General features: G+C 35.4%; 6 protein-coding genes across 7 annotated transcripts; 3 read left to right on the top strand and 3 right to left on the bottom strand.

Moving 5' to 3' along the window:
* The first annotated feature begins 3,910 nt into the window (after positions 1-3,910).
* LOC148957319 (uncharacterized) lies at positions 3,911-9,357 on the top strand. Its single transcript, XM_089115536.1, has 2 exons — positions 3,911-4,065; positions 8,496-9,357. Exon 2 carries the CDS (start codon positions 8,545-8,547, stop codon positions 9,355-9,357), a length of 813 nt encoding a protein of 270 aa, XP_088971662.1. The 5' UTR covers positions 3,911-4,065; positions 8,496-8,544.
* Positions 9,258-15,036, bottom strand: LOC148957318 (thioredoxin, mitochondrial-like). Of its 2 annotated transcripts, none has more exons than XM_089115538.1 (4): positions 14,943-15,036; positions 13,264-13,445; positions 12,088-12,211; positions 9,258-10,681 (listed from the first exon to the last, which is right to left on the bottom strand). In XM_089115538.1, the coding sequence occupies exons 2-4, from the start codon at positions 13,443-13,445 to the stop codon at positions 10,568-10,570; spliced, it is 420 nt and encodes a 139-aa protein (XP_088971664.1). In that variant the 5' UTR covers positions 14,943-15,036; the 3' UTR covers positions 9,258-10,567. The 2 variants fall into 2 exon arrangements, with proteins under 2 accessions (XP_088971664.1, XP_088971665.1); XM_089115539.1 differs by having other exon boundaries at positions 14,948-15,015.
* A 151-nt stretch (positions 15,037-15,187) lies between these two features.
* On the top strand, positions 15,188-16,626 carry LOC135684758 (uncharacterized). The gene is made up of 2 exons (XM_065200408.2): positions 15,188-15,818; positions 16,122-16,626. The coding sequence occupies exons 1-2, from the start codon at positions 15,188-15,190 to the stop codon at positions 16,343-16,345; spliced, it is 855 nt and encodes a 284-aa protein (XP_065056480.2). The 3' UTR covers positions 16,346-16,626.
* Positions 16,627-16,723: 97 nt separating this feature from the next.
* Positions 16,724-19,542, bottom strand: LOC148957317 (uncharacterized). Its single transcript, XM_089115535.1, has one exon. The coding sequence runs from the start codon at positions 19,337-19,339 to the stop codon at positions 17,690-17,692; it is 1,650 nt and encodes a 549-aa protein (XP_088971661.1). The 5' UTR covers positions 19,340-19,542; the 3' UTR covers positions 16,724-17,689.
* Positions 19,543-19,702: 160 nt separating this feature from the next.
* LOC148957316 (matrilin-1-like) lies at positions 19,703-22,432 on the bottom strand. The gene is made up of 2 exons (XM_089115537.1): positions 22,278-22,432; positions 19,703-21,848 (listed from the first exon to the last, which is right to left on the bottom strand). The coding sequence occupies exons 1-2, from the start codon at positions 22,366-22,368 to the stop codon at positions 21,259-21,261; spliced, it is 681 nt and encodes a 226-aa protein (XP_088971663.1). The 5' UTR covers positions 22,369-22,432; the 3' UTR covers positions 19,703-21,258.
* A 1,108-nt stretch (positions 22,433-23,540) lies between these two features.
* LOC148957315 (collagen alpha-5(VI) chain-like) lies at positions 23,541-27,694 on the top strand. The gene is made up of 4 exons (XM_089115615.1): positions 23,541-24,661; positions 26,366-26,401; positions 26,830-27,066; positions 27,522-27,694. Exons 1-4 carry the CDS (start codon positions 24,073-24,075, stop codon positions 27,692-27,694), a joined length of 1,035 nt encoding a protein of 344 aa, XP_088971741.1. The 5' UTR covers positions 23,541-24,072.
* Positions 27,695-27,718: the final 24 nt, after the last annotated feature.

The following is a 27,718-nucleotide window of genomic DNA, read 5'->3' as shown; positions in this document are numbered from 1 at the left end:
AAGTTGCTAATAGAGGGTTGAACGAAAATACAATGGCCGCTTCAAGTACAATGCAATTATGTTTTTATTTCAGAACATAAATGTCAAAAGATTTGCTGTTTCTTGTGCGAATTTGTTTCACTCTTTAAGCTTAGTTAACAAAGGCAGGGCTGCCATTTAGCCGTTTTGACAGTCAAAATCCAAACACGAAGTTGGCTAAATAATACAAATTTTTTAGATTTGGTTAAATAATACAAATAAATAATACAGATTTTGCTGATAAATATTTAGATGTTTTGTTAGTTGTTTTGGCCTAAAAGGCATTTAAATACTCCTGGACTTTTATGAATGACATTTTAAAGCTGAAAAAAATTTGTCCGACTTTATCACATGGCTGCTAAAATATCTGATTATTTTGTGGTGATAATTTCTGGTGATAAATTCTGGTAAGAATGGTGATTTTTCACAAGATTACAGTATCAGCAAGTATCCTATCCATTCATCTTGTTGAAGGACTAGTAAATTAAACTGTAGTACTGGCATTGAAAATCTTCACAAATTTCATTCAGTAAGTTCTCAGAACTTTGCATGTTACGATTATCTAGAGTTTTTTCGTTCGCTGAAATACGACATTTCAATAACATTATTGTAGTAGATACGACACCATGATTAATTTCATGAAGATTCAGTCGTTTCTATGCGTTGGCCACATGGTAATAACTTTTCTCTTCTCTACTGTTATTCGCACTTCTGGAATCACCTTTTCGATATATTCGCAGTTTTATTGTGAATTTTGGTGACTCAGCTTCTTCATCTCATCCGGTAAGAGTAATTGACAAGGTCAAATTGAAGATCAGAGGGCAGGAAAAACAATTAATATGCTTGTTCTTCGTACTATAATATTGAAGATGTTGTGCGCAGGTGAGCGTCTATTTCAACGTTATGAAAAAATATTTATCTAAAAACCAAGTGATATTTGCAGGCTCATTGTATGACTGAAAAAAAATCAGGCTAACATTTTGAATATGAAACTTGTTTAGGCCGTAGAATCATCTACAAAAGTTGTTGCAGAATATTAAAAAATTGTAGGTTTCTGAACGATGATGCTTATAGATATTATGTAACAAGAAAATTTTTGTATCTAACGCTGTATAATAGTATAAATGAGAAAGGGACTTGATTATGTATTTAATGACTTCATTTAATACGCAGCTTGCTCAATATTATCTGCATAATTTTTGTATTGTCAGTGCCAATCTAAATTACCGCTAGTTGGTTTGACTCTCTTCTTTGTTTTGGAAGTTCAAAACAATTGTTTTGTCTACATCTATAAAGTCTTTTGCTTGAAAGGGCTGTCTTTAACCAATTATTGAAACTCTTTCAGCTTTAATGACACTTTTATATAGATTGCTAGTAATTTAGCTTTTAATCAACTCAATACTTTTATAAGAATTTGAAAACTTGTATGTCATTGTTAGAAAACAGAAAGAAGAGGTCTATTTTAATCAAAAGCAACTTTCTAAAGTATAGTGGCCCCTAGAGAGCAATTTGATGTTAGACATATGCTTTGTTGCACAAGCAGGCATACAATAGACTGCTTTGGATGGAGTAGAATGGAGTTGCTGCAGGTAAACCATTGTAGAGTTGGCAGTGTAGAGAAAGATAAATAGCAGGCATGCGGTAAACCATTAAATAGACGTGTTCAAGGCCTGTTTTATTTATTGTAAACTTCTCAAGATACACGTGTCATCCTGGAAGTCGGTTTGATATAGCAATCTAGTAGAAACGTTGCGAAAGGTAAAACCAGCGACAAACAGCTCACATTTATCAACAGTTTTACGGACGATTACAAAACAGCTGCGAATCTTATAATCAAAGTCTTCAAATCTTCACTCATTTCTTCCTCTTAAGCCGAAACTATTGGCAATTAAGAAATAACAAAATAAGTTTTATAGCAATTTAAAATGTGCGTTTTAAGCATTCTCGATGCTCTTCTTATGTATCTCTGTTTTCATCTTCAATATGAAGGTGCCTTTCCTTCCAATTCTTTTATGCCATAAGAAAAAATTTCAGCAGTGTTCTTACAAAATTAATTGTTTTGAAAGTTTACAATATTCTTATAAACAATGATTTAGATGAAAATTTTACGATTAAAAGAGCTTTTAAAAGTCTGAATAATTTATGAAAAAGAAAACAAGAGGGGCGATTACATAAAATATTTCTGTTTTCGGATTGACAATAATCCGAGATAGGTACTGAATTTCAAACTGTTTTTTGATGTTTATTTGCCACAAAGCAGCGATGTTGTTATTACGTCATAGATTTTTTCTTCTGAGAAGATTCAACGCTACTCTTTAGTAATAATCCGATTGACAAATGACAGTCTTACCATGTCTACATTATAAAATGTTATCACACATGTTTTCAAATACCTATGGATTTTGAAAATCGTTTGTCGGTAGCTTTCTGAAGAATTCAACGTCTCCTTTATAATTAAAGTCCATTTTAAATTAGTCCTGTTAAAGCAGAGTCAATCGTTTCAAATCTTAAGATTACCATTGGTTTAATTTTGCGTGCACATTTTAAGTTTATCTGATCTGACTCCGCCACTGATTTGCCTCAAGGGTTGATTAGAAACTGGGAAAGTAGGAAGAATAAAGTTCAAGTTGCATTGTTGATGTCAACCTACCGCAAAGTAATGACTTTTTTTTCTTTTAGTGCAGAAAATTTACTAAAGGGACCGAATATGTGCAAACGAATTTCTTCCTATTATTAATGTTCCAGAAATTTTCTGGTCTTCTTCCAAATCTGAATTGGCAACTAGGGAACACAACAAAACTTCTGATATTTTTCTGTTTTAGTGCAGAATTAACGCTCTAACAGACCAATATTTCCACATAGATTTACTTTCTTTCATTACATTGATCTTTAATACCTGAATTTTCAACCTCGATAAATTTCAGGTATAGCCTTGCCATTATCATGCAGATGACATAATTTGCAACGCTTTATGGGGACAATTGTCACATGTTGATGCGCAATCTGCCGTAGGCGGAGAAGGCGGACGATGATGAAGGAATTATTGTTGCTTGATTTTTCATAATTGAAAGAAAAAGATAACTTGTTGTATTATGTAACCTGTTGTCGACAAACCCTACCTTATATAAATCCAAAACTTTCCTCGAAACCAGGTTTGTAGGGTTTACCCAAAACACAATAGACAAGAAAGAAAGCCAACAAGTACAAAGTTCGAAGATCACAATGAAGCTTGCCTTCAATAAAATCATAGCTTGTGAAACTTCTTCTGTTCTAATACACTCATGGGCAGGCAAACTGTCAACAAAATCTTTTTTAAATATGCTATTTTCGAAGCTTTGTTTCTGAAATGATTCTGATGAGTTATGGAACAAAATTGACGTCAAATGATACCACAATTACCCTTCGACTTAATATTGGTAATTCAGCTCCTTCAGGTATGCTGGCTAAATAGTCTTTTGCTTTGCTTGCTTGAAAATATTTACAGAGGCATCTCGGATACCTCCTAATTTTGGTTTTTTTTATGTTTATAACACTGAGAAGATTAACTTCAGGCTTGTTAAATCTTTGAAGTTCATTTTCTTAATTCAGAGATTCAATACGCTTGTAGCCAATGTCAAAGCGATAAGCATTATTTCAATCTAGAAGGGAAAAACGTATTGAGTTATGCTGAAGAAAGGCACCCACATGTACGCTTAAACCCAGGCTGTTTCCGAACTCATTCATTGCTTTGCACATCTGCTGCAAATTATGATTTTCAAATTAGTTATTCCTTAGCTTGTTGAAATCCAATGTTGTCAAAAACTGGTCATTAAAGATCAACACCTTTTCAAAACGCATGAATAATGAAAACAGGTAAAGAGAGACACATCTGTTCCCAGCTTTGCTTATAATATGCAAGATTAATGAATTTCGCCATCAAAAGATCTAATCTACTTTGCCTGCGTGGGTGTAAGTAATGCATAAATAGGTAATAGCAATTTTGCTGTTTGCATTTACCACATTCCTTCACTGGTTCTGGAGCTAACTAAAAGGCAACGTCAAATCAAGGCAAGTATAAAACAAATAAGTATTGCACCTAGTCAAATTACAGTTCTTTAAGATCATTGTAATTATGTTATATCTTCCCTTGGTAACAGAACTAGAGGTAATTTGAAGCATCCACATAGGTAAAGAAAAAGAAACGTTTTCTTAGCGCTCTGAAAGGTATAGGGTATTGTAGAAATCCAGCAACTAACATGCAGAGCTGTTGTACACTGCCAGTCATTCCGTCTAAAATATCACGATGTCATTAAACATCAAGATTAAGAATTGTCTGCGATTTCGCTATCATCTTCATTACAGAGATAGGTCAAGGTAAATGACTAACGATGGAGCAAAAATGACTTTAAACTTCATCAAAACTCAAAGCTGCAGCTGCAAGACAAAAAATTGATTAAGAACATAAGCAATGCAAAAAGGAAGAACATTTCTTCTTGACGGCACACAGGAGCTTTTTTCGTGATGCAAAACGTGGGAGGCTTCTTCCTTTGTGTTCTAATACTAAAAAACGAACTTTCTAAAACTTTTTCGCTAAAGGAATTTCACTATGTTGTACCAGAAGTATTCAATAAATCAAATGAGAACAGGTGAATCGAGGCAAAAGTTATTGACAAGCTATTAGCAAAGCTCTTCATCAAGACGATAATGGGAAACAAAGGACAGCAGATTGTATTATTCATCTTAAAAGAAGTCCTGCCTTTGCTTTAATTGTCGTTTGGAAACAAATTATCGCTAGGTTGGTGGCATTAAAAGGCGCACTGTTACTTATAGCGCAATGAAGAACTCTACGTCTCCTGAATGACATGATTTCTTTTGGATTCTATTTTCAGCATACTAGAAAAATATTAAGGAACAATGAAGTTAAAAAATGTTGGAATCAATTCATTTCTCAAGGAATGTTATTAACAACGAAATGACAACATGAATTTATCCGAAATTCCGTAAACATTGCTGTTAACCGTTGGCAAAAAATGTTGAAATACAAACGATGCGGTTGAATGTAAACAGCAAGGTTCGAATGCGCTTTAGAATGGTACTGTGAGCTTTGCTAAGACTTGTTACGCGTAAAGAATAAGTGCGGCAAAATCTCAATAGAAACTACAAATTCCATTAATTTATCTTGGAAAGATAGGAGGGTATAATCCTTGTCTTGATGTAAACTGGTGTCTGTGATAGTAATAATGCGGACTGAAACAGTGAAAGTGAAAAATGATTGATTTTTGAGAGATAACTTTTCAGAGCACTGATAATCCTTTGTCTTTAGACAACAGCAGGGACACGTTATAAATCAATACAGCAAGTAGAAAAAAATCACCGAAGACCATGTATCTTATTCCATTTTCTTCACTGTTACATAGCCAAATTAGTCACCTATTAAAACTCACCCGGGTCAACGAAGGAAATGCTCCCTAACACAGACGAGAATAACAACCAAAAAAAGAGTTTTTGAGTCTACTATCTCTGTTAGTGTGTATAAGTTTAGCGAATCAAAATTGAATATTGATTTATCTATACGTTCTGATACTTTGTATCAGATATTAAAGCCAACAACTGCTGATCAGGTCACAGCCAGAAGCGGACTGGCCCACCGGGACACCGGGAAATTTCCCGGTGCGCCCTCTGGCCCAAGTTATTTTTTTCAAAAACATGAAAATTTTCAAAAGGCAACTAATCTTCGCAGAGAACTAAAATTGATTACAAACATCAATTGCCCAAAGTACGTTTGCATAAAAAGTTTAGCTTTACCTTTAAGTTGAGCAATATTAAGATTGAATGCAAAGTTTCCCAATCTGCAAATTCTGCAAGATTTTCTGAAAACCTTGTAAAGAACATATTTTGCTTTGATAATGACTTTCAAAAAAGAAAATATTTTAAACATACTAGAAGCTTTTTTGACTGAAACTCCTCAGAGTATAAAACGTCTTGTAATTTTGGTTAGCTTGCAATTTTTTCAAGCAAGTGCACAATATTTGGATTAATTCGATTTCTATTGAGGGGGTAGTAGGGATTTTCACTAGTTATCGATGTGTTGGCTATTGGGTATGGGAACGTTCACATATTATGCAATCAGAGATGGGGAGGGGGGATTTACACAAACGTTATGGTTATTACGGTTATAATGGCCATTTGTTAAAGTTTGTTAAAATAGTTGTTTAGGTAGAAGGGGATTTTTCAAATATTGCCGTTATATGTGCATATTCCTTGTGTTGTCTCTCTTGAATAATAGTCCTTTTTTTTTGAGCCATCAACTATCTCCTCTAAGGACAATACTTCCTGTCCGTGGCAAGCTATTATGTTTAGCAATTCAACTAGCAACTCATAGGCATCCTGGTTTTTGTACGTTAAAACCAGGAGTTTTGCACCAAAAGGAATTATCACTAACTGAAATAAAAAATCCTGACCAATTTTTAAAAAAAATTATACAGAATTTGTTGAGGATTGATACCCTCATGTAAGAACCTTCTAGGAAACTTAATGGAAAGTTAAACCTGCTGTTTTGAAAAAAACTGGTTTCAAATCTACAACTAGCTATTAACGTTTTCCAATCTTTCCTCAAATTTTTATCCCGGCAAGGAACTGTGCCTTTTCTTAAGAAATTATTTATCCTTTTACCATTTCTACGCACAGTTTCTCATAGAGAGGGAGCCTATCAATCTGCAAAATCATCAATTTGCACAAAAAGGATGGCAGCAAGATCTCTTAAAATCCATTGTCCAAGATATGTTATCAGATATCTTTCAGACAAGTCTTCAGTTTAAGCACATGTTCAATACCTGATCATAATTCCGCACGCTGATGAACTGGAATCATATCTTTTGTAAATGATATGTAACTGTGGCGTGGAGGCAGGAGCAACATAGTCATTAGGCTAGCAGGTGCTGAGGCACCCCTTTACATTTCTCAATGATATACTGCAAAACTTTCAAGAAAATTTATGTTACCGTTTGATGAAAACGAAGTCATATTTCGTCAAATTTTTAAAGATTTTGAGATCGAGTTTAATCGAAAAAAATCTCGTCTCCCAGGCCAGAGAAGCTGCTTTCTTTATAAAGTCTTGGAAGGGAGTGTCTCGCTAACTGAAAACGGGCTTTGATTTTTAGTCCAACTTTCAAAATCTATCATTTCATATCATCATTTGGTACATAAAATTGAGGACAATACGTCACTAGATACCTACAAATTTGACCAGCCGTGTAGACGTTTCAAATACAGTCAATTTGACAATGAGTCTTCTTCATGCCAATGCCAATCGTTCCGACATTCTAATTAGGGTGTTTTCAATCGCAAAGGATTTTAAGGATGAATTATGGCAAAATTTTTCCGGGCCCGTTCTACAAGCCCCAAAAATAAGCAACTTTAACACCTATTGGCACCCTTTTGCTTACTTTTCCCTGTGGGTCAAAGGGTAGCCAGCCCGCCACTGGGTCACACAGAACCATTTGACACAGTTTGAGTTTGATTGAGTTGCAATTTGGCTGTTGATGCTACGTTTCATGTTATGAGTGTTGTATCACTTTACTGGGATCCTGCATGACCGCTCCTTGTTAATTGTACGCTACTAATCACTTAAGAATAAAAAAATAGGCCAAATGCTAGCTTTTGTTCGACATCAATTTCTAATTTTTTCTAAAGAGGTCCTCAAGAGGGTCTGTGTTCCCACGTTTTCAAATATTTCTTTAAAAAGTCTTTCAGTTTCCAATAATTTTTCTGTAAAAAACCCTCAAGATCTTGCCAAAACGTTGCCTTGATCTCCGTTAAAACATGAGATGTTCCTGTGTCCAATTAAAAAATAAAGATTTCCTTGTTCCCTATAACCCTTGGAAGATCATTCCTAAATATTAATTTGAGCTGTAAACAATTTTCATCTTTCTATGGACGAAGATGTTACAAAACAAAAGGACAGCCCTATTCTTAGTTTACAGCAATATCCTATACCTATAGGTCCCCGCATGGCTCTGTTCTCATCGTTCCCCCTAAATTCGTACGGTTTTTCCGTCCAACGTCCTTGAGTTCTTAGATTAAGCAGCCCGAATTTTCATTTGGATTCCATGACTCTATTCGTTCATCGTTATAATAACCAATCCAAAAACTGTAGAACTGCCAAGTTACCGAAATTAAAGCTTTTTTAAAAATTCAATTCCATCTTCAGGTCCCATAAATTCTCGGCTGGTCATCTCTGTTTTTTTGTAATGCTTTTAAAATGAAAATTTAAGTCCTATTCCCGCTTAACAGCACCTTTAAGTCTCAACATAGTTAATAGAGATAGGACTTTTTATCTCATCTCTATGGTTGTGTTTGTTGTTGGCGGCAATGGCACTCAAATTATGCATAACCAGCGTAACTACGAAGCTAGTTTGGTTCACTAAATCTGGTGTGTGCTTATTGCATTAAACACTTCATAACAAGGACAGAATAAAATTATAAAGCGTCTTTTCTAGATCTGAGAAGAGTTTTATGAAGTGCTGAGAAGACCAACGGCGAATTACAATGACAAAGAGAGTTTTTCTCTGGACTGCTCCGAGATGCGTCTCAACTGCATTCGAACGCTCGGTAATGGAGCTAGAGAACAGCAAGATATTCCACGAGCCTTACTCGTGGGCTTACTATTTTGGGCCGCAGCGACAAAGCAGTCGGTATGAGAACCAGACTCCTGTTGAAGTGCACAATTACAGGGCCATTGGCAAAAACCTACTCAAAGAATACGACGGTATTGACTTGGTCTTCTCAAAAGATATGGCATACGCTGTTGATAACCATTTCAACGATTTACTCGGCGACGGAATGAGCAGCTTCCAGCACACATTCCTCATACGTGACCCAAAGAAGACAATACCGTCTCTGCACGCTGCATCTGTGAACAAACAGCTAACGGGATGGGACTACTTTGACCCGAAGGAAAGTGGCTTCAGGGAAATGTATGAGCTATACACATTTGTTGTCAAGCACATAGACAAGTGCCCTGTCATAGTTGATGCAGACGATTTGTTGGAAGATCCTGAAGGCATAATGCAGGCATATTGTGAAGGCATTGGCGCCAGGTTTGAGAAGAAAATTCTGGAATGGGAGCCAGGACCAGTGCCAGACTGGGATGTGTGGGCAGGGTGGCATGAAAACGCACTGAAAAGCTCAGGCTTTCAGAAACAGGATCCCAACAAATCCAAGATCGATGCCTCAAAGAAAGGCGAAGAGAAGTTACCAAATGTAGTTATGCAAACGATTGAGCGTTGCATGCCATTTTACGAAGAATTGCACAAAAACAGAATACGGGCAAGCACCGCTAAAAGTCACCAAAGTCGTTGAGGGAATATCAACGTGTGAACAGTGGTGGTTGCTGTGTAAATACAACTTTTTGCCTCGAACTGGTGGAGAGAAAACGAAATATCTTACACGAAATAATCAAGTAATCTAATAGTTAGTTGTACATAATATGAACTGACGCTTTTTAGTTTCAGAATCACCATTACTTTTGTAGGCAAAGCAATATTGTCGGTATCTAATTTGTTTGTAGAATAGAATCAATTGAAAGATAAAAAATGCTTAAGTAAACACTCGTTAACTGGGCTGGAAACACTCTAATGAAAAACTAAAAATGATAGGAATCACAAAAGATATATTTACAATGAACCCAAACTTAACTTAAATTCTTTAATTTTATAAAGATTTCAGAAAACATTTCAATTATGAAATAATTTCAAGAAATATTTCAATTATGATTAAGGAAACATTTGGATTCAGCATCGACAATATACGAACAAATTTTTGTGACCCACTTTTACAATCGTATTTGAATTACTGCAAATTAGAATAACAAAGAAATTTTGAGGTACGAGGTAGGCTTGAAATTTTGAATTTCAAAATCTTTGGTAGCGTATCTTTTACTTGGTCCAGAGTTCTAAGAGTAAAATACGAAGAAAATTTGTGACAGTAGTAATAAGTTCTTGCAATGATTGAAATGTATAGATATAAATCAGAAATTGAATCAAAACTATACAATTTTAATTTTGGATAGATTACTAACAGTTCTTTCTCTAACAACAAAACCTTGAAGTCAATCAGAAAAGAAAAGGAATTAATCTTCAACTGATAAATACATTAACTTCAGCTATAGATTTAAGCAATATTTCTCACATACAATGCTAATGATCAATTTTTACCTCAATTAAATCAGATAAGAAGACACATTGCAGGTAGTATAAAAAAATCTTAGGGGGAAGGCCAAAGGGGGTAAGCTCCCTAGTGAAAAATCACGTGGCAAGGCTACTTCTAGCGCTTGAAATCATAAACCAGAAGCAAATACTATCTAGAAAAATTTGGATATTTCATGAAAAGATGCATATCTGTAAAAGGTGGGATAGAATAAAGAGGTTCTTTTTGCAGAAAGCAGCAATGATTTACGCGACAAGCAATTAATGCTTACAAACAGATGGATTGTTGATGACACTCAAAACTTCACAATATGTCCATCTTCCAATGTTTTTCAGTGAAAACTTTAACAGGTCTTATCTAAAGCTCAAGAAGCCACTTTACCCACAAACTCTTCTATTTTTTCCTTCTCAATAAGACCAACAAATTTATCAGTCAATTTTCCATTTTTGAAGGCAGCAACCGTTGGAACTGACATAACCTAAAAAAGGATTTTTTTGAGATAAAAAATGAAACACAATAGATAGGGGTTTAGCACAGCTTTTTATTGTCTTTTGTAAAATATGTTATCAACTACTATTTAATAGCAAAGTAAACTGTTGGAAAAAAGTTTGTTACAATGAAAGTGACTTTTTATTTACTGCAAAATGAGGCCTGATAAGGTAAAAGCTTCGTTCAAATATTCCTAGCAACTTTGCAACGAAATCAGACATTTTGATGTACAGTCCACCATAAACATTTTGCTACATAAAAAACAGACTCATCTCAAAAATTTTATTTACAGACTGAGCTTACATACAACATTTAGAATCTTCATGGATAGGAAATGATGGTCAAACTCTAACACATTCCTGAGAATTGTGACAGCTTTCTTGACTTTGTTTATTTAAATTTTGGAAAATTGCAATAGCAGGCTTGATTATGCAGGCAGTGCAATAACATTGTTAAAATGTTTTTACAAGCAAAAATAATCCAACAATATAAGAAGTTGACAAATTACAGCTACAGAAGTTTAACATTCCATTCAGGGCCTAAGGGTATTAAATGCCCACAACTGCCTTGTGTTTAGTTTTGTTAATGTATGATGACCATCAGTTTTTAAACAAACTTGTAATAATGATTCCTGACAAATGAAGGTTTGCTTTTATAAGCAGTTTGACATTTCATTCATGAAAACTGCGATAAATTACAGTATTTCTGTAAATTTACACAAAACTAGTTTTTCCTTAAAATTCTCTTCATGGCTCTGATGGGTGAGTCATGTTTCTGTGAAGGTGGCCAATAGCCTGGGCCAATAATCTGGGGAGGGGGCTGGTGAGGGCTTTAGCATATGTTGAAAGAAAACGCCTGGAAAACAGGTTACAGTTGTGAGAAAGAGAATGTTGGCCCAAAACTTGAAAATAAAGAAGAGATCTTGGAAATCAGGCTTGCTACTTAGAAAAATTAAAGACAAGTTTGTAAGGTCAAGCTTCTTAATAGAGAAAAGCTCACAAGTTTTAGAATATTAGCCTGAAACAGTTTTGATCAATTTTTTAACATCAACCATTAATTTGCTCTATTTTCAAAGTGTGCTCTTGAATTTGTAAGCTTAGATGTCATAGCTATGTTTATGAAAGCTAAAAAGGAATACTGTTTTGACAATCATCATAGGAAAAGTGATGCATGAATACACAAAATTTGGAATATATAGTAATTTCATGAAGTCTACAAACCATGTAATGTCAACCCACTTTCTATTGCTGACATACAAGCCAAAAAGTAAACAATGGAAGGCAAAAATGACTTTATTCCAAAAAGATTCTATTGGATAACTGAAATAACAGCTGAGGGATATTGGGCACAACTTGGTATCATTCAGTGAGAGGCCTAAATAAATTGCGTATGTACCTCATATTCCATTGCAATATCCATAAATTCATCAATATCAACTTTTGCAAAGTCAACTTTGTCAGAATAGGATTCCATGACTGAACTAAGCCTTGGTGCTAAGGCCTTGCAAGGTTGACACCAACTGGAGAAAAAAAATATAATTGAAAAACTGGGCAATTTTGAACCACACCATCAATAACACCACACATTTTTTCTATTTGGTACAGAACAGATCATAATTGATAATGACATGAAAAGATATCAATGGCAGCTGGTTAAAAGAGAACTGATACGCAAAAATAAATTTATTTGGCTCATTTGATGCAGAATGTGTCGCTGACTTCAAATCTGCTAAAATTTTTTTCTTAGATTCACAATTTTACTGATATTTGCACTTTTATCTGTCAATTACATCACAGCCAGGATAATCCCACTGCAGTTCTGCTAAAAGCTTAGAGTCTATTTCGTAAATCAAGATTTTTTGACTGCTTCAACCCCTAAGTATCAGTTTCCGAAACCCTTCATGCCCAGTGAAAATGACATTCAAGCTTTCAAGCCCTCTTTAGTATTTACTATCGAGATAGAATTACCGTGTTTGACACATTAAAATAAATTCATACAATGTTACATTGATGATTGGTAACTTGCAATTCCGTTTAGGTCATCATAGGCACTTGAGAGAATTAGCCCCATTAGGCTAGACAGACAAAGCAGTCTGGACAAAGACATCACAAACTGACATGAAATTCTAGTTTTACGATACCTGATCTCATTTAAATTGTAGCAAAAGTAATGTTTTTAACAGAAATTCCATATCAGTTTGTACTTCCAGTATGTTCTTTGCTCATAATATCGTCACTATTGAGCCATTGGACGACGTGGGAGCGCTATATATGTAATAAAACTACAATTCAGAGTCCCAGTCCATTGAAAAAGTCTTGTGCGCCCACTTGTGATGATTTTCGCCTCAAGTCTCAAATTGTCGGAACAACTGTCGTTTGTCAACTTTAGAGGCTTGTATTTCAAAAACGATAACTGTGATTTAAAAATTTTTTTTTGATACCAGAATTTGCTTGTCACAAACTACAATATTAGCAAAATTTATTTTTGCGCGGTAAGTTCTCCTTTTAGAAAGTTTTGTAATTATTCCATAATCAATGGTAATCTTTTTACTAATAACTGAGTACAACTTACGAAGCATGGAAATCAACAACAACTGGTTTGTCTGCTTGCAATATTTTTTCTTCAAATTCTTGTTGACTCTGGACATCAAAGGTTGATTTTCTTGTCAACATTGAAGTGACTTTTGATGCATTACCGGCAATATAATATGGAGAGAAAAATGCTCTATGACTGGACATCAAGCGATACGCCATCTGCAATAAAAATTTAAATGGCATTTACATTAGCAAGCTTATTCTAAGAGTAAAGACTCAACAAAGCTATCTTATTACAGGCTCAAATTATAGGACTAACAAATAGAAATAACATTGTCCACATATCAGCTGCAAAATGTCAAGATTTAAAAATAGGAACAGACTCGTGATAGTATTAATATAAGATGTAATTAGTTATGCAAAGTTCACCAATTCTAATGTCATGCATGACTCATATTATGAAATTATACATTGCTTATTAGTTATGCAAAATTGCTGTTTACAATTTCCTGTGTCTTCGACAGGCTGCATAGTATTTTTATGAGCAGGTAATTATTCCCTTGTGCTTACATTTGCAGGGGAAAAAATTATGTTGCAAAATGGCATGTTAAAAGCTGTAGGAATTTTCTTTTAAATAGCATTTGTAAGTCTTGTGGTAAGGCTGTGCACAAAATTTGCACGAATGTTTGTGCTGCAACTTTGCAGATTAATCTATATTTTAAAATATGTGTGGACGAGATTTGAGGACAAAATTAATTAACAGGGAATGCTTTCCCTGTACATCCCAAACTTTGCAGTCTGGTCTTTGGGCAGGATTTCTAAATAACTTAAGTTCTGAGATGAAGAATAATGAGGTTACAAAACTTTTTTCAAACAGACTGCTTTTTAATTTTCTGTATGCATTTGTAAACAAGCACAAAATAAGCTCTTATCGTTAGCATTTTTATGAAGATGAACTTTATAAAGAAAAAATCTGTGCTGCAACTGAGCAGATTATTCCAAATTTGAAAAAAAATCTTATCAAAATTTCAAATACTGCCAATAGAGTTCTCAAGTGTGACGTCACAAAAAACTATTTGAGAACTTTCAAATTTTGACCACTTAACACGAGAGAACACCATAAAATAGTCCCATATATGCAAAATCAGTTAAATTTGTCAACAATCAGGTGAGCTATGACCAATAGAAGATTTGAAGTTTTCTAACGGGTTATTGTTATTTTGGCTCAGTTCATAAAGTTATAAAATGAGACCAAATTACAGAGGTTTGATGAGACAGGAGTTTGTGCTCATCTGGATATATCTCAGCCAATTCGAAATACCTTTACCTGATTTTGCAGATTCAGAGGTATTCTATGATGCTCTTTCCGCAAATGGGAAAAAATTTCAAAAATTCTAAAAAAAGATTTTTGTGACTTTACAACTCTATGTTTGGTATGTTGCATCAGCTGCTTACAAAAGCAGTCCAAGTTACTTAAAACCCTCAGAAAAGAAACCAGGCAGTTTTGCCAAGAAGTAGTGTGCTAATCTAATAAAGAGCAAGAAATAGTGTCAATAAACAAACAAACAACGAGAATTCAAATCGCTAATAAATTACACCCGGCAGTTGTAGCTAGCATTTTTGGTCTCTCGTCAATCAAGATGCAAAACAAGAATAAAAGGAAAGTTTTGAAGAAACAGAATATGTACGAAGTGGCCATATCATCAAAACATTTACCTTGCCTTAAAGCTTTATGATAAAAACAATTCCTCTACAAAATGTCGCCGTTCAAGAAAGAATCGTGCTTATAAAAGGAAGCCTCTCTTAAAATTTGCGCGAAAAAGAGGATGGTCCTTGACGACAAACAGCAACAACAAGCAACAACCCCAACGTGAACAAAAGAGCATCAGAAAATGAACAATCGGCAAAGTTCCATTTCTTGAACCTTACATTTTGAATCATTTAACTTAATTTTCTTCAGAATGAAAGAGTCTGTTTTTCTGCCAGAATCCACGCTCAGAAATGTCGACGATTACATTGCTTCTGAGATGTACACCATGACAGTTCCACGGACAAAGGGTGGAAAGTATGTTCCAAAATTTACTGTCGATGGGCACGGAAGATGGAGAGAAGTGAAAAATTTGAAGGATGAAGATCAAAGTAGAGATCTTCAAACAAGAAACCTTATCTACCATGAACTCTTACTTCAAGGACCTAACCAATCAGAAAGCTCTAAACGACCACTATCGATGGTAAGGCATAGTTTGGATTCGGCATCTTCAAGTGTGATGAATATGTCGGAGACCCCTTACACTACCCACCCATCGGGGCACTTCAGGCCAACCACAAATGAATCTTTTCGTAGCTACAAACACTTGTCCACCTCTTTGAGATCCAACGTTTTCCCTGGGCTCGGGAAAGAAAAGTGGGAGAGCTCCTCAAAGAAGGAGTTTGTTCCAAAGCAAATCCCAGGCCAATGGCAGAATGAAATTGAAGACTTTGGTGTCAAAAAAGATGCATACATGAAATGGGCGGAGCATGATGTTTACAGACAGAGACTAATGAAGGCTTGGGACAAGTACATCACAGAAGCACCAAAAGTGGAGAGACAAGGTTCTCAGAATAATTTACCTATGAAGTTTTCAATCAGTTTTATAAAGAGAAAGTTTTCTCCACTTTGAGCATGCTAGCAACATATTAAAACTTTAGTTTATAAAGCTTTTGCTAAATGTAAGCAGAAAGTTTTGTACATTTTACTTTTTTGTCATGCAATGTTTTTATATTGGCAAGCATCTTGAAATATACAACAATTTTGATAAAAAACCCTAATGTCCCCAGTAACACTTCTATTACCATAATAAATATACACTCCCTGTTTTATATGGTTAAAATGTTTCTTGGAAAAATCATTTTTAGCACTTCCAAAGGTTGTCAAGGAAGAGAAAAGCAAACCATCGCGAGACGGTGAAACAAAGAAAAAGGCGAAGGGAAAAAAAGAAGCCAAGAAAAGCAAGAAAGAGGATGAAACCCCTACAAAACAAGTCATAAATGAACTCCAACCTACAAGAATTGAAGTACAGCCAGCAAAGTCTGATGATGATTTTTGGGACTTTTATGACAAGCCTTTTGAACAGTCTTAAAAGCTGTATCGGTTCGGGATTTTAACATTTTAGAAAAGAAAATTTTATTTTTATGAAGCAAACACTCAATAGAAAAATTAGACTCCATAAAGTCAATTGTTCAGTGATGATAAGTTTAAAAATTTACTTTTATTCATTATTTGATTCTAAGTGATTGTGGTTCATTAGGAAAAGTGAGTTAAGGGTAGAAAGAACAAATATTAAGACTATAGCTTTTCTTTGATATTTTTGCCATTATTGATGTAGGACTGTTTCTTAGAATGAAAAATCACTTTCAGTGTTGTTTTAGTCATCAGTGGTGTATGCATGGGGGCAATTGGGAGGGGTGTCTGGATCTCCCCACTTTCTAAAGAAATGGTACTCAAGATCTGTCCAAAAATATCAATAAATTGTTAGGGGTTTGTGTAGGCAGATCCAACACATTTTAACAACATTGTGAAAATGCCTATGTGTAATTAATAAAATGTGATCAGCTCTAAAATATTTAAAAAGTTTCCCAAAGTTTTTAGGACATGACTGTAAATACTTTTTTCGGGGACACTGCATCAAGACCCTTTATCGAGGTGCTGTGAATGCCACTGGTAATAATTACACTTGGGTGAATGCAGGGAATGAATTTTGAATTAGCCTTATTGGACATACATGAATATCATTAGGGCTTGTGAGTCCAATCTCATTATTACAAATCTATTTAACTACACAAAAAATATTAGTCTTTGAATACTTTATCCACACGACAGGCTAAGTATAACAGTCATGAAATGTATCAAAACTTTTGGAACTGGTGTATGTATAAATGCCATTATATAAAACAGTGTTAGTTTGTAGCATTTTTAAAAGTACTCATCATTTACATATACAAAGATTTCGCTTTGCACAATATACATTTTTACCCACATCCTCTACATGATTTACAAACACTATCTTGAATTTTTTCACGTCCAGCGCAAAAAACAAAAGGTGTCAAAATTGAGGGGGGGGGGCCTTGGAGCTCTACTGGGAAATTTTTAAAGGGGTTCAGCCACTAATGACAACTTTTGATACAGCAAAAAGCAGTACACTTTTTCTTTTCAAAACGTGAAAAACTGTGCTTTAAGAAGTCGAGATTTTCATTTAAGGTGACCTTTTTTGCTCATTTACTTGTCAGTTTTTGAGATCGAATTCAATCGTTAACCTTTGAAAACTTGAAAACAGAAGGTACATTTATTATGAAAATACGAAAATACTTTTATCTCAAATCCCGAGCCATCTTTGATAAAATCTCGAGCAACCATGAGAAAACAAAAGCTGGCGCCTATCTTGAAGAACCCCTACCAAAGATCCACAGTTCTTAAAGTGAATACATCAACTCTCTGTGTCAAGTACTGAATCGATTTGCTCAGAACGATCAGAGTTTAAGAATCTGTTATTGACGAGATATATTTCCAACAGCTTTAGCGTGTCATCTTTGCCATTGCCAGTGTTTCCTGTCACACCAAATAAGGCAAATTTGCTGTTTCGCTTTTGCATCTTATCGCAAAGATCTCGAATCGTTTGGTCTGCAAAGACTCCTTTTACATGCAGGTGGGAGAGAGTTTCATTGCATTGTTCTAGCAAGCTCTCCAATAGCAGTATTAGCCCGTTCGTTCCAATTTGGTTATTGTCCAATCTAAGGACAGTCAGAGAATGGTTTCCATCCAGTACTGAAACAAAGTGTTTTATTCCTTTCAACGTCACGAAGTTATCAGATAAATCAAGCTGCTTCAGGCTGCGTCCTAGGCAGTTCATTTGTGCAAGGATTTTAATACCTTTATCCGAAATTTCATTACAAGCTATGTCCAGCTTTTCCAATGAATTGTTTCTCATTAGACCTTCAAAAATAAAACTCATTCCTGTGGGACCTAAATTGTTTCCAGCAATATTGAGATCTTTAAGCCCTTTATCCTCAGATAAGAATTCTCCCAGAGTTTTCCCTACCTGAGGCGTAAAACAGTTGAAACTCAAGTCTAGGGTCTGTAAATTGCTGTTGCTATCCTCCAAACTGCTACACAGCAGTTCCAAGTCGGTATCTGTCAGTTTGTTTCTAGATAAAGATAAAACAGTAAGAGTTTTATTAGCATCAAGAAGATTGCCAATGGCTATAATTCCTTTTGAGGAGAATCGGTTGCAGGATAAATTAAGTTGCTCTATGTTTGTGTTTCCACGCAAAATTATTCCAAGGTCCTCAATACCGATGTCATTAAGCAAATTTCCTTCTAAATCGAGTTCAGTTACATCGTTGTTATTCTCGATTGTGTTGCCTATAACTGAGAGAGCATTGCCATCCAAACCGTGATTTCTCAACTTCATGCTTGGTTGCGGGTTATCCTCTAACATTAGCAAATATGTGTGGCTAACAGGGCATAGTTGCTTATTCGTATATTTCGTTTCGATCCCCTCTTCTTCGACTTTTTCCACAGGATATTCGAAATACTTTCGGGTTGCCGAGAGAACTCTTGGCCGTTGCGGCTGCTCACGCTCGATATATAAATTCTTAACATTGTGTATATCTTTGCAAGCCCTGCTTCCAACAAATAGAGATTTCGCTCGGTTTTGAGTATAAATTCCTTTTTCTCCACGAAGTTTGATATCGTTTGTTGAAATATACGGTAACCCCTCCGATGCAGGTCTATCTTGGCTTACCTTTTCCGCGACGAAACGAGTGGTGTTTCGTGGTTTGCTGCGAGAAGCTGCTTGTGTTTTAGGTCGCCGGGCTAGCATCTGTTTACGACTGGAGACATTACTCCTTTGATCCAATTTTTCTACTTCCTCGTACGCCTCTGTGATCTTTTCAACTTTGCCTTTTGACTTGATCAAAATTTTCTGCAAAGACACAACTTTTGATAATTCTGGCCATTTTATTTCAGGCTGGATCTTTCTATCCTTGGCTTCTTTCAGGCTAGTTAGATTTTTATCAGCTCGATGTTTTTGCGAACTATTTGGCACTTCAGAGCGTGGCATTTTCAGAGAAGACATTCAAAAGCTGGCAAAATGCATATTTTACTTGTATGACGTTCACGACATCGCACATTTCTCTCTCACTCAAGTGAATAATCATTCAAGATTTGTTTCCCACCGCAGATATCTTGATTGTATGGGCTTATTAGAGAATTGAATAAGATGCGGCCATGCGGAAAAAGAACGACCTACTTCTTTTATTCTACAACAATCTTATTAAGAAAGCTATCATGGCAACAAAGCGTAACACAACATTGAGAATACTGTTTTGCTTTGCTTTACACAGGCACCTGCAACTATCGTTTCATTTGAAATCATTTTCATTGAGTTTTCAAATAAGAAGATTGATTATATCAATACATTAAATGATAAAGAAATCGCTTTTTTATCAAGGAATAAAATGTCCAGTTCATCGATGAATTTTTAATTTTCTTTTGAATTCAAGATACAAAATTCAATACCTTTGGAAAAGACAAGTAATATTAGATAAAAACAGATCAAAAAACGATCCAAACACACATGCAGCTCTACATGGATCAATTCTGGGCCTTTAATTATTTGGAATGCTCTATAAAAGTTTTAAAAAGAGGCAAGAGGATAGATAGAGACAAAAATTCCTTTAAGATATAATTTCTATCATTTCATGGTCAGGTACTAGGAATTAAAAAGAACAAACAGCTTTACATCAGGTTTGGCTCTTTAAAAAGAATCTTTTTACCGTTTATTATCATAGGTTTTCCAACATTTTTGCCATAGATTCAATGAAACATTTCCTTGCCGCGGTTCCAACAATTTTTTTGAAATCCTTTGAGATTATGACCACATGTGTCTTTAAGAAGATGACAGTAGAACCCAAGCTGAACCCAGCCGCCAACAGTGTTTTTGTTTTTTCTTCACGGTGTATTCTATGATTTTTGAATCTGCCGTTGATCAAACTAGACTAACACATAGAGCCCTAATCACGCTATACGAAAAAACACACAGACTTACATGTTCCATAAGTAATTAAAATATATTTGTACACAGGTGTTCCTGTTATGCATCGGACGATGCCAGTATATTTTTTCTACTTGGCAGTTTGCTGATCAACAGTTTGAGGTACAAAACTTTTTACGCAAAAGGCTTTTCAAATCTAGTTCAAATTGAATACCAATGACCATCATTTGAATCAATAGCAAATTGCTTCTTATTATTAACATCACGTGGATTGGCTCGTGCCCAGTCCTCGCTGTAGGTGTGAAATCAGACACGCGGTCTTTTATGTTAGAATTTTGAGAGTTGTAGTGTGGACATCATCGAGATCAGTCATGTATTTTGTTAAATAGATTTGTTTTGTATATATTTGATTAAAGAAAAGGAATATGTTCTCAATTCTTCAAGAATCTGCGTTTTCAATCTAGTAGTACACAACACTTCTATTCAGTTTCACTGTGACCAAGCACAGCTTCGTTTTATTCCCAGAAGGAAAATTTCTTTTTCACAGGTTTTTTGCATTTGTTGCGTGTAAGTATTTTCTGGTTCTTCCCAGGAAATCTCTGAATACATGAATTTCATCCGAGTGTCGGAATTACAGTGTTGAATGAGTATGTTTATTGCAGAGGATGTCCTTCCTTATATCTTTCGAAGCAATTTTCTGTTCTGTGCGGCACATCTGCCTGCCGCCATTGATTGAGCACAAGGAAAGGAAGTTCAATTATATGGATTATAATTGGGCATATTGTCTTGTTAATCGATCTGAATGTCTGGATCAAAATCGACCTATTGTCTAACGTAAATCATGCTAAATGTCTGAGAATGTTGTGTTATTTTTCTCTGAACTTCTTGCATTGACATTGACTCGTTCTCTTCAAAACATGCTTTTTAATCTGTTTCAAACATATCTGAACAGTGTTTGTATGTTTCGTACCAAGATAAAAAATACGATTGCTGGATACAATTTAACAGGCTCTCCATGCCAATGTTTGAACAGCTCTTGCCAGCTCTGGCATATCATTTAATGTATAGATATGCTCCAATTTCGGATCGCTTACAAGGCTCAAAATGTCCTCTTCGCCAATAAAGCGACCAAATTCTACAACAAAAGTTTTAACATCGTCTTTACGCAGCATTGTGGCTGCTCTTTTGTTAAAAGTAAAACCTTTCTTTCCGAGACGATCCGTTGTTCTTCCATCATAAAATACTATCAAGACCTTGCTGGCCTCCCTCACTCCTTTACTTCTTTGAAAAATATTCGAAGCTTCTTTTAGTGCTTCATCGGTGAATGTCATTCCACTCAGCTGTATTTTATGCAAACCATCAATAACTTTCTGAATTTCTCTGACGTCAGTTTTTTTGTTAAGTTCCTTTGCCACGCGGGGAAGCTCGTCAAACGTCAAAATGCCCAAACGATTTTGTCGTTCTGAAATTGGATTCAGTCCCCGGAGGAGCTCCTTGCAGAATTTGACAACTGTCTCCCAGTCTTGCTTTCTGGTTCTTCCGGAAGCATCCAGTGCCAAAACCACATCCAAAGGACGATGACATTTTAACCCTAGAAAAAATGAGAATCACTCTCTGATGAATCTTCATCTGTCCTTAAATCTTTGATCACGTAGGCTCCAGCAACCCAAGGCGGAGAAGAAATAAAGAATCAAACAATTTGCTGATGATCATATACATTCCCTCTTGGTCTGAATGTCCTATACTAACCAAATCGTTTATTTATCTCTTAGCATACTCCATAGCCATCAATGTTGAAAAGTTGGCAATGCCTTTAAAGCGATTTCTAAGAGAGTGGAAGCAGCTAAAGCTCTTGTTTCATTGACTGGCCGTTTATGCTATCTTACGAGTAATTTCTCAGAAATTTGTACATTTAGCTCAATGCGCAAAAAAACAATTAGTTAAGTTATGAATCTGTTATAAATCTCATAAATGACGCTAAAACTTAAGTATTTTAAAAAAAAGATTTATGTAATCCTACCTTTTGACTTACGGTCATATGGCTGCGAGAAGACGCATCTTTCAAATAAAAGTATTGCAATTAGAGTAGAAATCTTCCACAGCATTACCATCTTTAATGTTTGTCGCAAACATTAGGAAATTATTAAATTCGAGAAGTTATTTTCCTGCAGGTGCTATTATTGTTCTTTTTCTGATCATGTGCAAGAAAATCACTGACCTCCTATTGCTTGCTAATGACCGACTATTTACGATACTGAGGCTGGTCTCAGTTTATCACCTATTGTTGATGTAAAGGCTAAAAAACAATGCTACTCAAATGCAAATACCAACAAATCTCTCTTTATGCAAGTCAACTTTGGGCTCTTGTCACACCATAAACTATTTTGACACTTATTTCCCTTTATGTATGAAGGCATAATGGATTTAACTTTTAAAATTCTGTGTCCTGCCGTCCAAAATTTCGGAGTACCTTCAGGTTGTCTAAATCAATTAACGTCCTTTGACCTTGAAAAACCCACTGCAGGGACTGTTGAAGCTATAGACCCTCCCCCAATAATTTCCGAAATGTACTAAAACCATACAAAAATTCACCCTGCGCTTGATTCTTATCATGTTTACCCCCAAAAGTCACCCCCAAAACGCTTTAGCCCCCTTAATCCGTAATGTTCTCTGCTGTCCTTGAACCACTGCTGTATAATGTGGAACTACGATATGGGCGGTTTAAAGTAGAACTATCTTTGTTTTTGATATGCTTTACGTATCCTATCAGAATCGAGTGCTAGTAAAATAAAAGAATAACAAGTTTTGGAGCACAAGAATTGTTAACATCTATGTGGAATTGTGACGTTATTCAATTCAAGTAGATGTACTGCAAAAATTTCATAAACGGACATTTTCAAGCAATAGACCAATGAAAATCTCCTAAATTTCCTTTCCCATTGTCAAAAGCTTGGGCAAGTAGCTTTTCGCCAGCGAAAAAATCTTTACAGTGGACACCTCCCTTCAACGGACACCTCTCTACAGTGAATATCTCCATAAAACTAACAACTGCACACAGCGAACACATCCTTACAACTGACAGTTCCCTACAACGGCACCTCTCTGCAACGGACAAGCGACACCTATTTTTATCTATGACAGAATCCTACAAACCATCCTATAACAGACAGTATCAATAGCTTTGGTCTCACACGAATCAACTAACCCTATATAAATAAGCTTAAATGACACTCTATTCGATGTAAGGCTGGAAAATATTTAGGCTGGATAGAAGCTTGTTGCCAACTGCATGCTCATTTTTTGCAACAACAAAATCACAAAAACCTCTTGTAGTCTTCATGAGAAAATTTCAATGAAATCAGTTTCTGAATTCAGATTTTGTAAATATTTTACCTAAGCAAAACAAACGTAATCTATCAAAACATTTATCTAGGGTTTATTTGAAATTCTCACTGTGACTATTCAAACTTCACAAGACCAAAATGGCGTATGGCGTCTTCTATGGGATTTCAAGATTTGCCTTATTGCTTTATGTGCTACTTCTTATGAGTGCCAGAAAGGGTTGCCATTGTCGTAAGTAAAAATAACTGTTTTATATAAGAACTGTATCAGCTTGAAATGGGGGAACTTATATACTTAAATATAACATTTGACGTAGCAAATATGCTTGAAAGGGCAACTCTAGTGCAATTCAAGATTGTTAACTGCTGCTAGCCCTAGATGCTGATCTTATGTATTTCTAAAAGTTAAGATTCAACTGCTCATGGGAATGGGATTATGGTCTTTAGAAATTAATTTGTTTCTTTTGATTAGATATGCCATTGGATTTGGTTTTCGCTTTTGATAGTTCCAAAAGCATGAGTCAGGACTATTGGTTCCGGCAAGTTGACCTCGTCGAGAAGCTGTTGCATCAAATCAAGATATCGCATAAAGAAACACATGTTGGAATCATCGACTTTAGTGATCACGTCCATGATCGAGTCAAACTTGTTGATGGGTACCAAGGTGACGTCATTTTCCAGAGACTAGAGAAGCTGAGACTGGAATACGAAGGGGGCTCGCATACCTACACCGACCAGGCATTGCTTGATGCTGCTAATCTTTTCAAGCACAGCCCCTTATCGCGCAATGCTTTGTCTGTACTTGTTATGTTAACAGACGGAAAAATGACTCTTTCTGATCATTTCATTGGAGAATCCAAGGTCAGAGAAAGGGTCTCTGAGTTAAAAGCATTAGGAGTAAAGATATTTTGCATCACATTTGGCGATACACTGTACATTGAAGGCCTACATGCTATAGTGGGGGCGCACAACACTGAGTTTATTTACCAGTCCGAGTCATTTAATGTGTCGCATTTTATTCAAAGACTGCAGCTCGTTCTACCAAAGCAAGAATATGAGCCTGGTAAATCAAAATTAAATATTTCATTAGGACTTATTATTTGTATTGTTACTGTTGGGGTTTTCTTCCTTGCATTTATCATCTTCTCTTCATTTCGAAAATTTCTAAGAAAACAAGCCGTTCAAATAGCAGCAATTCTGCATGCATATTTTGTACAATAGCTGTTTAATCAATGAGTTATTTGAACTTTTCTTTCTTTGAGGAACTAAAGATTCCTGATAAAATTATGAAAGAGGTATAGATAAAAATGAGTCTAAGTTTGCAAAAATATGATAAGTAACATTATGATGATACATTGTCAGATAACATGGAGCTTATATCAGAAGGAAAAGACAAGTGACGGGGAGCAATCCAATACAAGTAGCAAAGGGGGGAGGCCCCGCAAAAGGTGGCCTGAGGACCCTAAATAACTAAACGCTCCTGCTCTATGGACCCTTTAAATTCAAAGCAAGGGCCAAGCTATAGAAGATAAAGATTTTTTAACAAACTTACAAAGTAAGGAGCAGTATTTTATTTACAAAGGCTTAACGAACTTTCTTAGACTTATGGCTCAAGAAGCTGTTTTTCTTACTAGCTTTGTCATATAGGATGATGTCGTAAGAATGTCTCTGTAGTTTAAATATACTACAATTGTTACAAATATATCTGGCGAAATACAATCAGGCTTAAGTTGCTTGCTATTGTCGCTTATCCAAACCAAGCTGGTGACGTCAGTTTAACAAAAACATATTTACCAGTTTCTACGCATCAAACCATGATTTAATGATATAAAACGATTAAACTGTGCTGGTTTAAACTGTGCCTTATATCTACCTGTGCATGCAAAAAAATGCTAGTTTTAGTAAGAACTGTTGTCACCAATCATCTTATGCTTGATAAGAACAAATGAAATATGGAGATAAAGCTGAACGGAGTATAAGATAGCAATGTTTATAAATAACAGTGTCACAAAAGTTTTTTCTCAAAACAAACTTTAATACTTTATATTGATTTACATTCTCACACTTTTTCATGTTAATTTCACTTTACGTAACAATCTGCTTAACCATATGAACAACACATGGCGTGGCACTTTGAACGCTCGCGAACGAGATTTTTGAGAAGCCTCTCCTCCCTACAAAATGTTACAGATTTATTGATTCCTGGCTCCAAATTGATGGCTTTCTAACACCCTTCCAAAAAAAATATACGACTATAAAGAACTTGGTAGTTAAGTAGCCTTGATCCATTCATCGGCTTACGAGCAACATCAAATTGGAAGCGTTAGTCTTGTGTTTTTAAAACTTTTGCTACAATATAACAATCTTTTTGCCAGTTATTTTGCTAAACTTTGATAAATGTTTTAACACCAAGGGGTGCTGCTCAACCACTCCATACGCTTATGAATCTATTTTAGGGATGATCAACTCCTAATAACCTTTTGTTTTTGTTAAGCAGTGGTCAACTCCCAACAAGCTCCGTCGATTTTTCATTTGCTTTTAGAAAGCTCCTCACAATACCTTTGCTGATGACATTTCACGTTCATTTTTCGTCTATGTTAAACACCATTCAATACAAATAAGTTTTTAAACAAAATTAGTAAATTTAATTAGTCAAAATAAGCGCATAGATATTAAAGCTAGAAGATGAAATGTATATTTTTACAAATATTTACTGAAAATCGCAAAGATGATGAAGGACCATCAAATGATTTTGAAATCATTCCAGAAAATCAAAGAAATGATACAAGAAATTTTGAATACGGTAAGATGTTCTAGAATTATATTTCATCTTCTGAAAAGAGGCATTAATTCTATTCATCGAGCTTTTATAACACCCAGACTCGCTCCTTCATTAGCAATTATATTTTTTATGAAAAATAAGCATATAAATTTATTGCCGTTTAAACCAATTCTTGATAATACTGTCTAAGATTCATTTTGAACTCTTTAGTTCATAGAATAAGCATTCTGGTGAAAGTTTTTTATTCAGAAGGTCTTTAAAACCCTGACCTATCTATACTTTCAAGATGTCCGTCTAAAGACAAGAATTATAAGCCTTCTTATTGCCAAGAACGGTGTAGCATAAAATCTTCTCAGGATTTGTTATTCATAGTTTTGCTACAAGTAATTGAGGAGAAGGACCATATAGTCATGATATAACTTAAACAGTTTTTATTAACAATACCTTAGTGGCTGACAAACAATGCAATGAGACGTATCTTCCCATTGGCTGCTTCTATGACCACCAAGTCAGCCCCCGGCCTATGCCAGACCTGATACTTACTGATCGCGATCCGAATCATGCAAATTTTTCTGGTACAGAAATGGATCTTTCCAACTGGAACACATATATCAAGGATGTTGTATGTAGATGTGCGCGCAGGGCAAGGTATCTCAATCTCCCACTGTTTTCAATTCAGTTTTATGGTACGTATTTATCATCTCAATTTGTAAGCTTTCTATTATTGCATATAACATTAATCAATGAATACATTAATACATATGGTGATGAGTAAAGGGCTAGGGATTGGGGGGAGGTGGTTCAAACCACTGCCTTGAAAAAGGATGATGAAGTTTCAGTTTCACACTTTGAATGAACTTGGTGCATTAATTCAATAAAGTTAAGATGCAACTGACTGATATCAAAGCAATTAATTCTGCACCAAAGTTTGATGCTGTTAATATGTCGCAAGGCATATGTAAGAAGGGTATAATAACAAATCTTTCCTTCTCATGTATTTCGATAATATTCCAGGATGATTTTTATCCCGTCTCTGACTCATGATGGTAAACTTTCAGAGACAAAAGTGTTATTTGTTTTTTAATAATCTTTCATATGTAATGGTTGTGGTTAATTTTTGGAGCTCTTTTGACAATTTCAGGTGAATGTCACGGAAAAAGGGTGGAACATGGTTTCGCCAAAGATGGTCCTGCTTTGTCACCAAGAGCCTGTCTAGGAGCGGATTTCAAATCGTGCGGAAACAGTTTAGATAGTGGAGCTATGTGTGTTGGAAAGCAGTTCCATAACTTTGTTTACATGCTAAAAAGTGCTTAGAATATGTTTAGGTGAATGAAGAAG

The sequence above is a fragment of the Rhopilema esculentum genome, unplaced genomic scaffold (assembly GCF_057945365.1).
Source record: "Rhopilema esculentum isolate cy_ngs unplaced genomic scaffold, ASM5794536v1 HiC_scaffold_34, whole genome shotgun sequence".
Taxonomy (NCBI): Eukaryota; Metazoa; Cnidaria; class Scyphozoa; order Rhizostomeae; family Rhizostomatidae; genus Rhopilema; species Rhopilema esculentum.
This window is presented reverse-complemented; position numbering and strand designations above follow the sequence as displayed.

Coding starts and splice junctions, on each gene's coding strand:
- LOC148957319 (XM_089115536.1), top strand. CDS start 8,545: ATGACAAAGAGAGTTTTTCTCTGGACTGCTCCGAGATGCGTCTCAACT.
- LOC148957318 (XM_089115538.1), bottom strand. CDS start 13,445: ATGGCGTATCGCTTGATGTCCAGTCATAGAGCATTTTTCTCTCCATAT. Junction 12,212..13,263: donor GTTGTTGATTTCCATGCTTC/GTAAGTTGTACT, acceptor TTTTTTCTCCAG/TTGGTGTCAACCTTGCAAGG. Junction 10,682..12,087: donor ATATTGCAATGGAATATGAG/GTACATACGCAA, acceptor ATCCTTTTTTAG/GTTATGTCAGTTCCAACGGT.
- LOC135684758 (XM_065200408.2), top strand. CDS start 15,188: ATGAAAGAGTCTGTTTTTCTGCCAGAATCCACGCTCAGAAATGTCGAC. Junction 15,819..16,121: donor ACCAAAAGTGGAGAGACAAG/GTTCTCAGAATA, acceptor AATCATTTTTAG/CACTTCCAAAGGTTGTCAAG.
- LOC148957317 (XM_089115535.1), bottom strand. CDS start 19,339: ATGTCTTCTCTGAAAATGCCACGCTCTGAAGTGCCAAATAGTTCGCAA.
- LOC148957316 (XM_089115537.1), bottom strand. CDS start 22,368: ATGGTAATGCTGTGGAAGATTTCTACTCTAATTGCAATACTTTTATTT. Junction 21,849..22,277: donor ATATGACCGTAAGTCAAAAG/GTAGGATTACAT, acceptor CATTTTTTCTAG/GGTTAAAATGTCATCGTCCT.
- LOC148957315 (XM_089115615.1), top strand. CDS start 24,073: ATGCCATTGGATTTGGTTTTCGCTTTTGATAGTTCCAAAAGCATGAGT. Junction 26,402..26,829: donor TACAAGAAATTTTGAATACG/GTAAGATGTTCT, acceptor ACAATACCTTAG/TGGCTGACAAACAATGCAAT. Junction 27,067..27,521: donor GTTTTCAATTCAGTTTTATG/GTACGTATTTAT, acceptor TGACAATTTCAG/GTGAATGTCACGGAAAAAGG.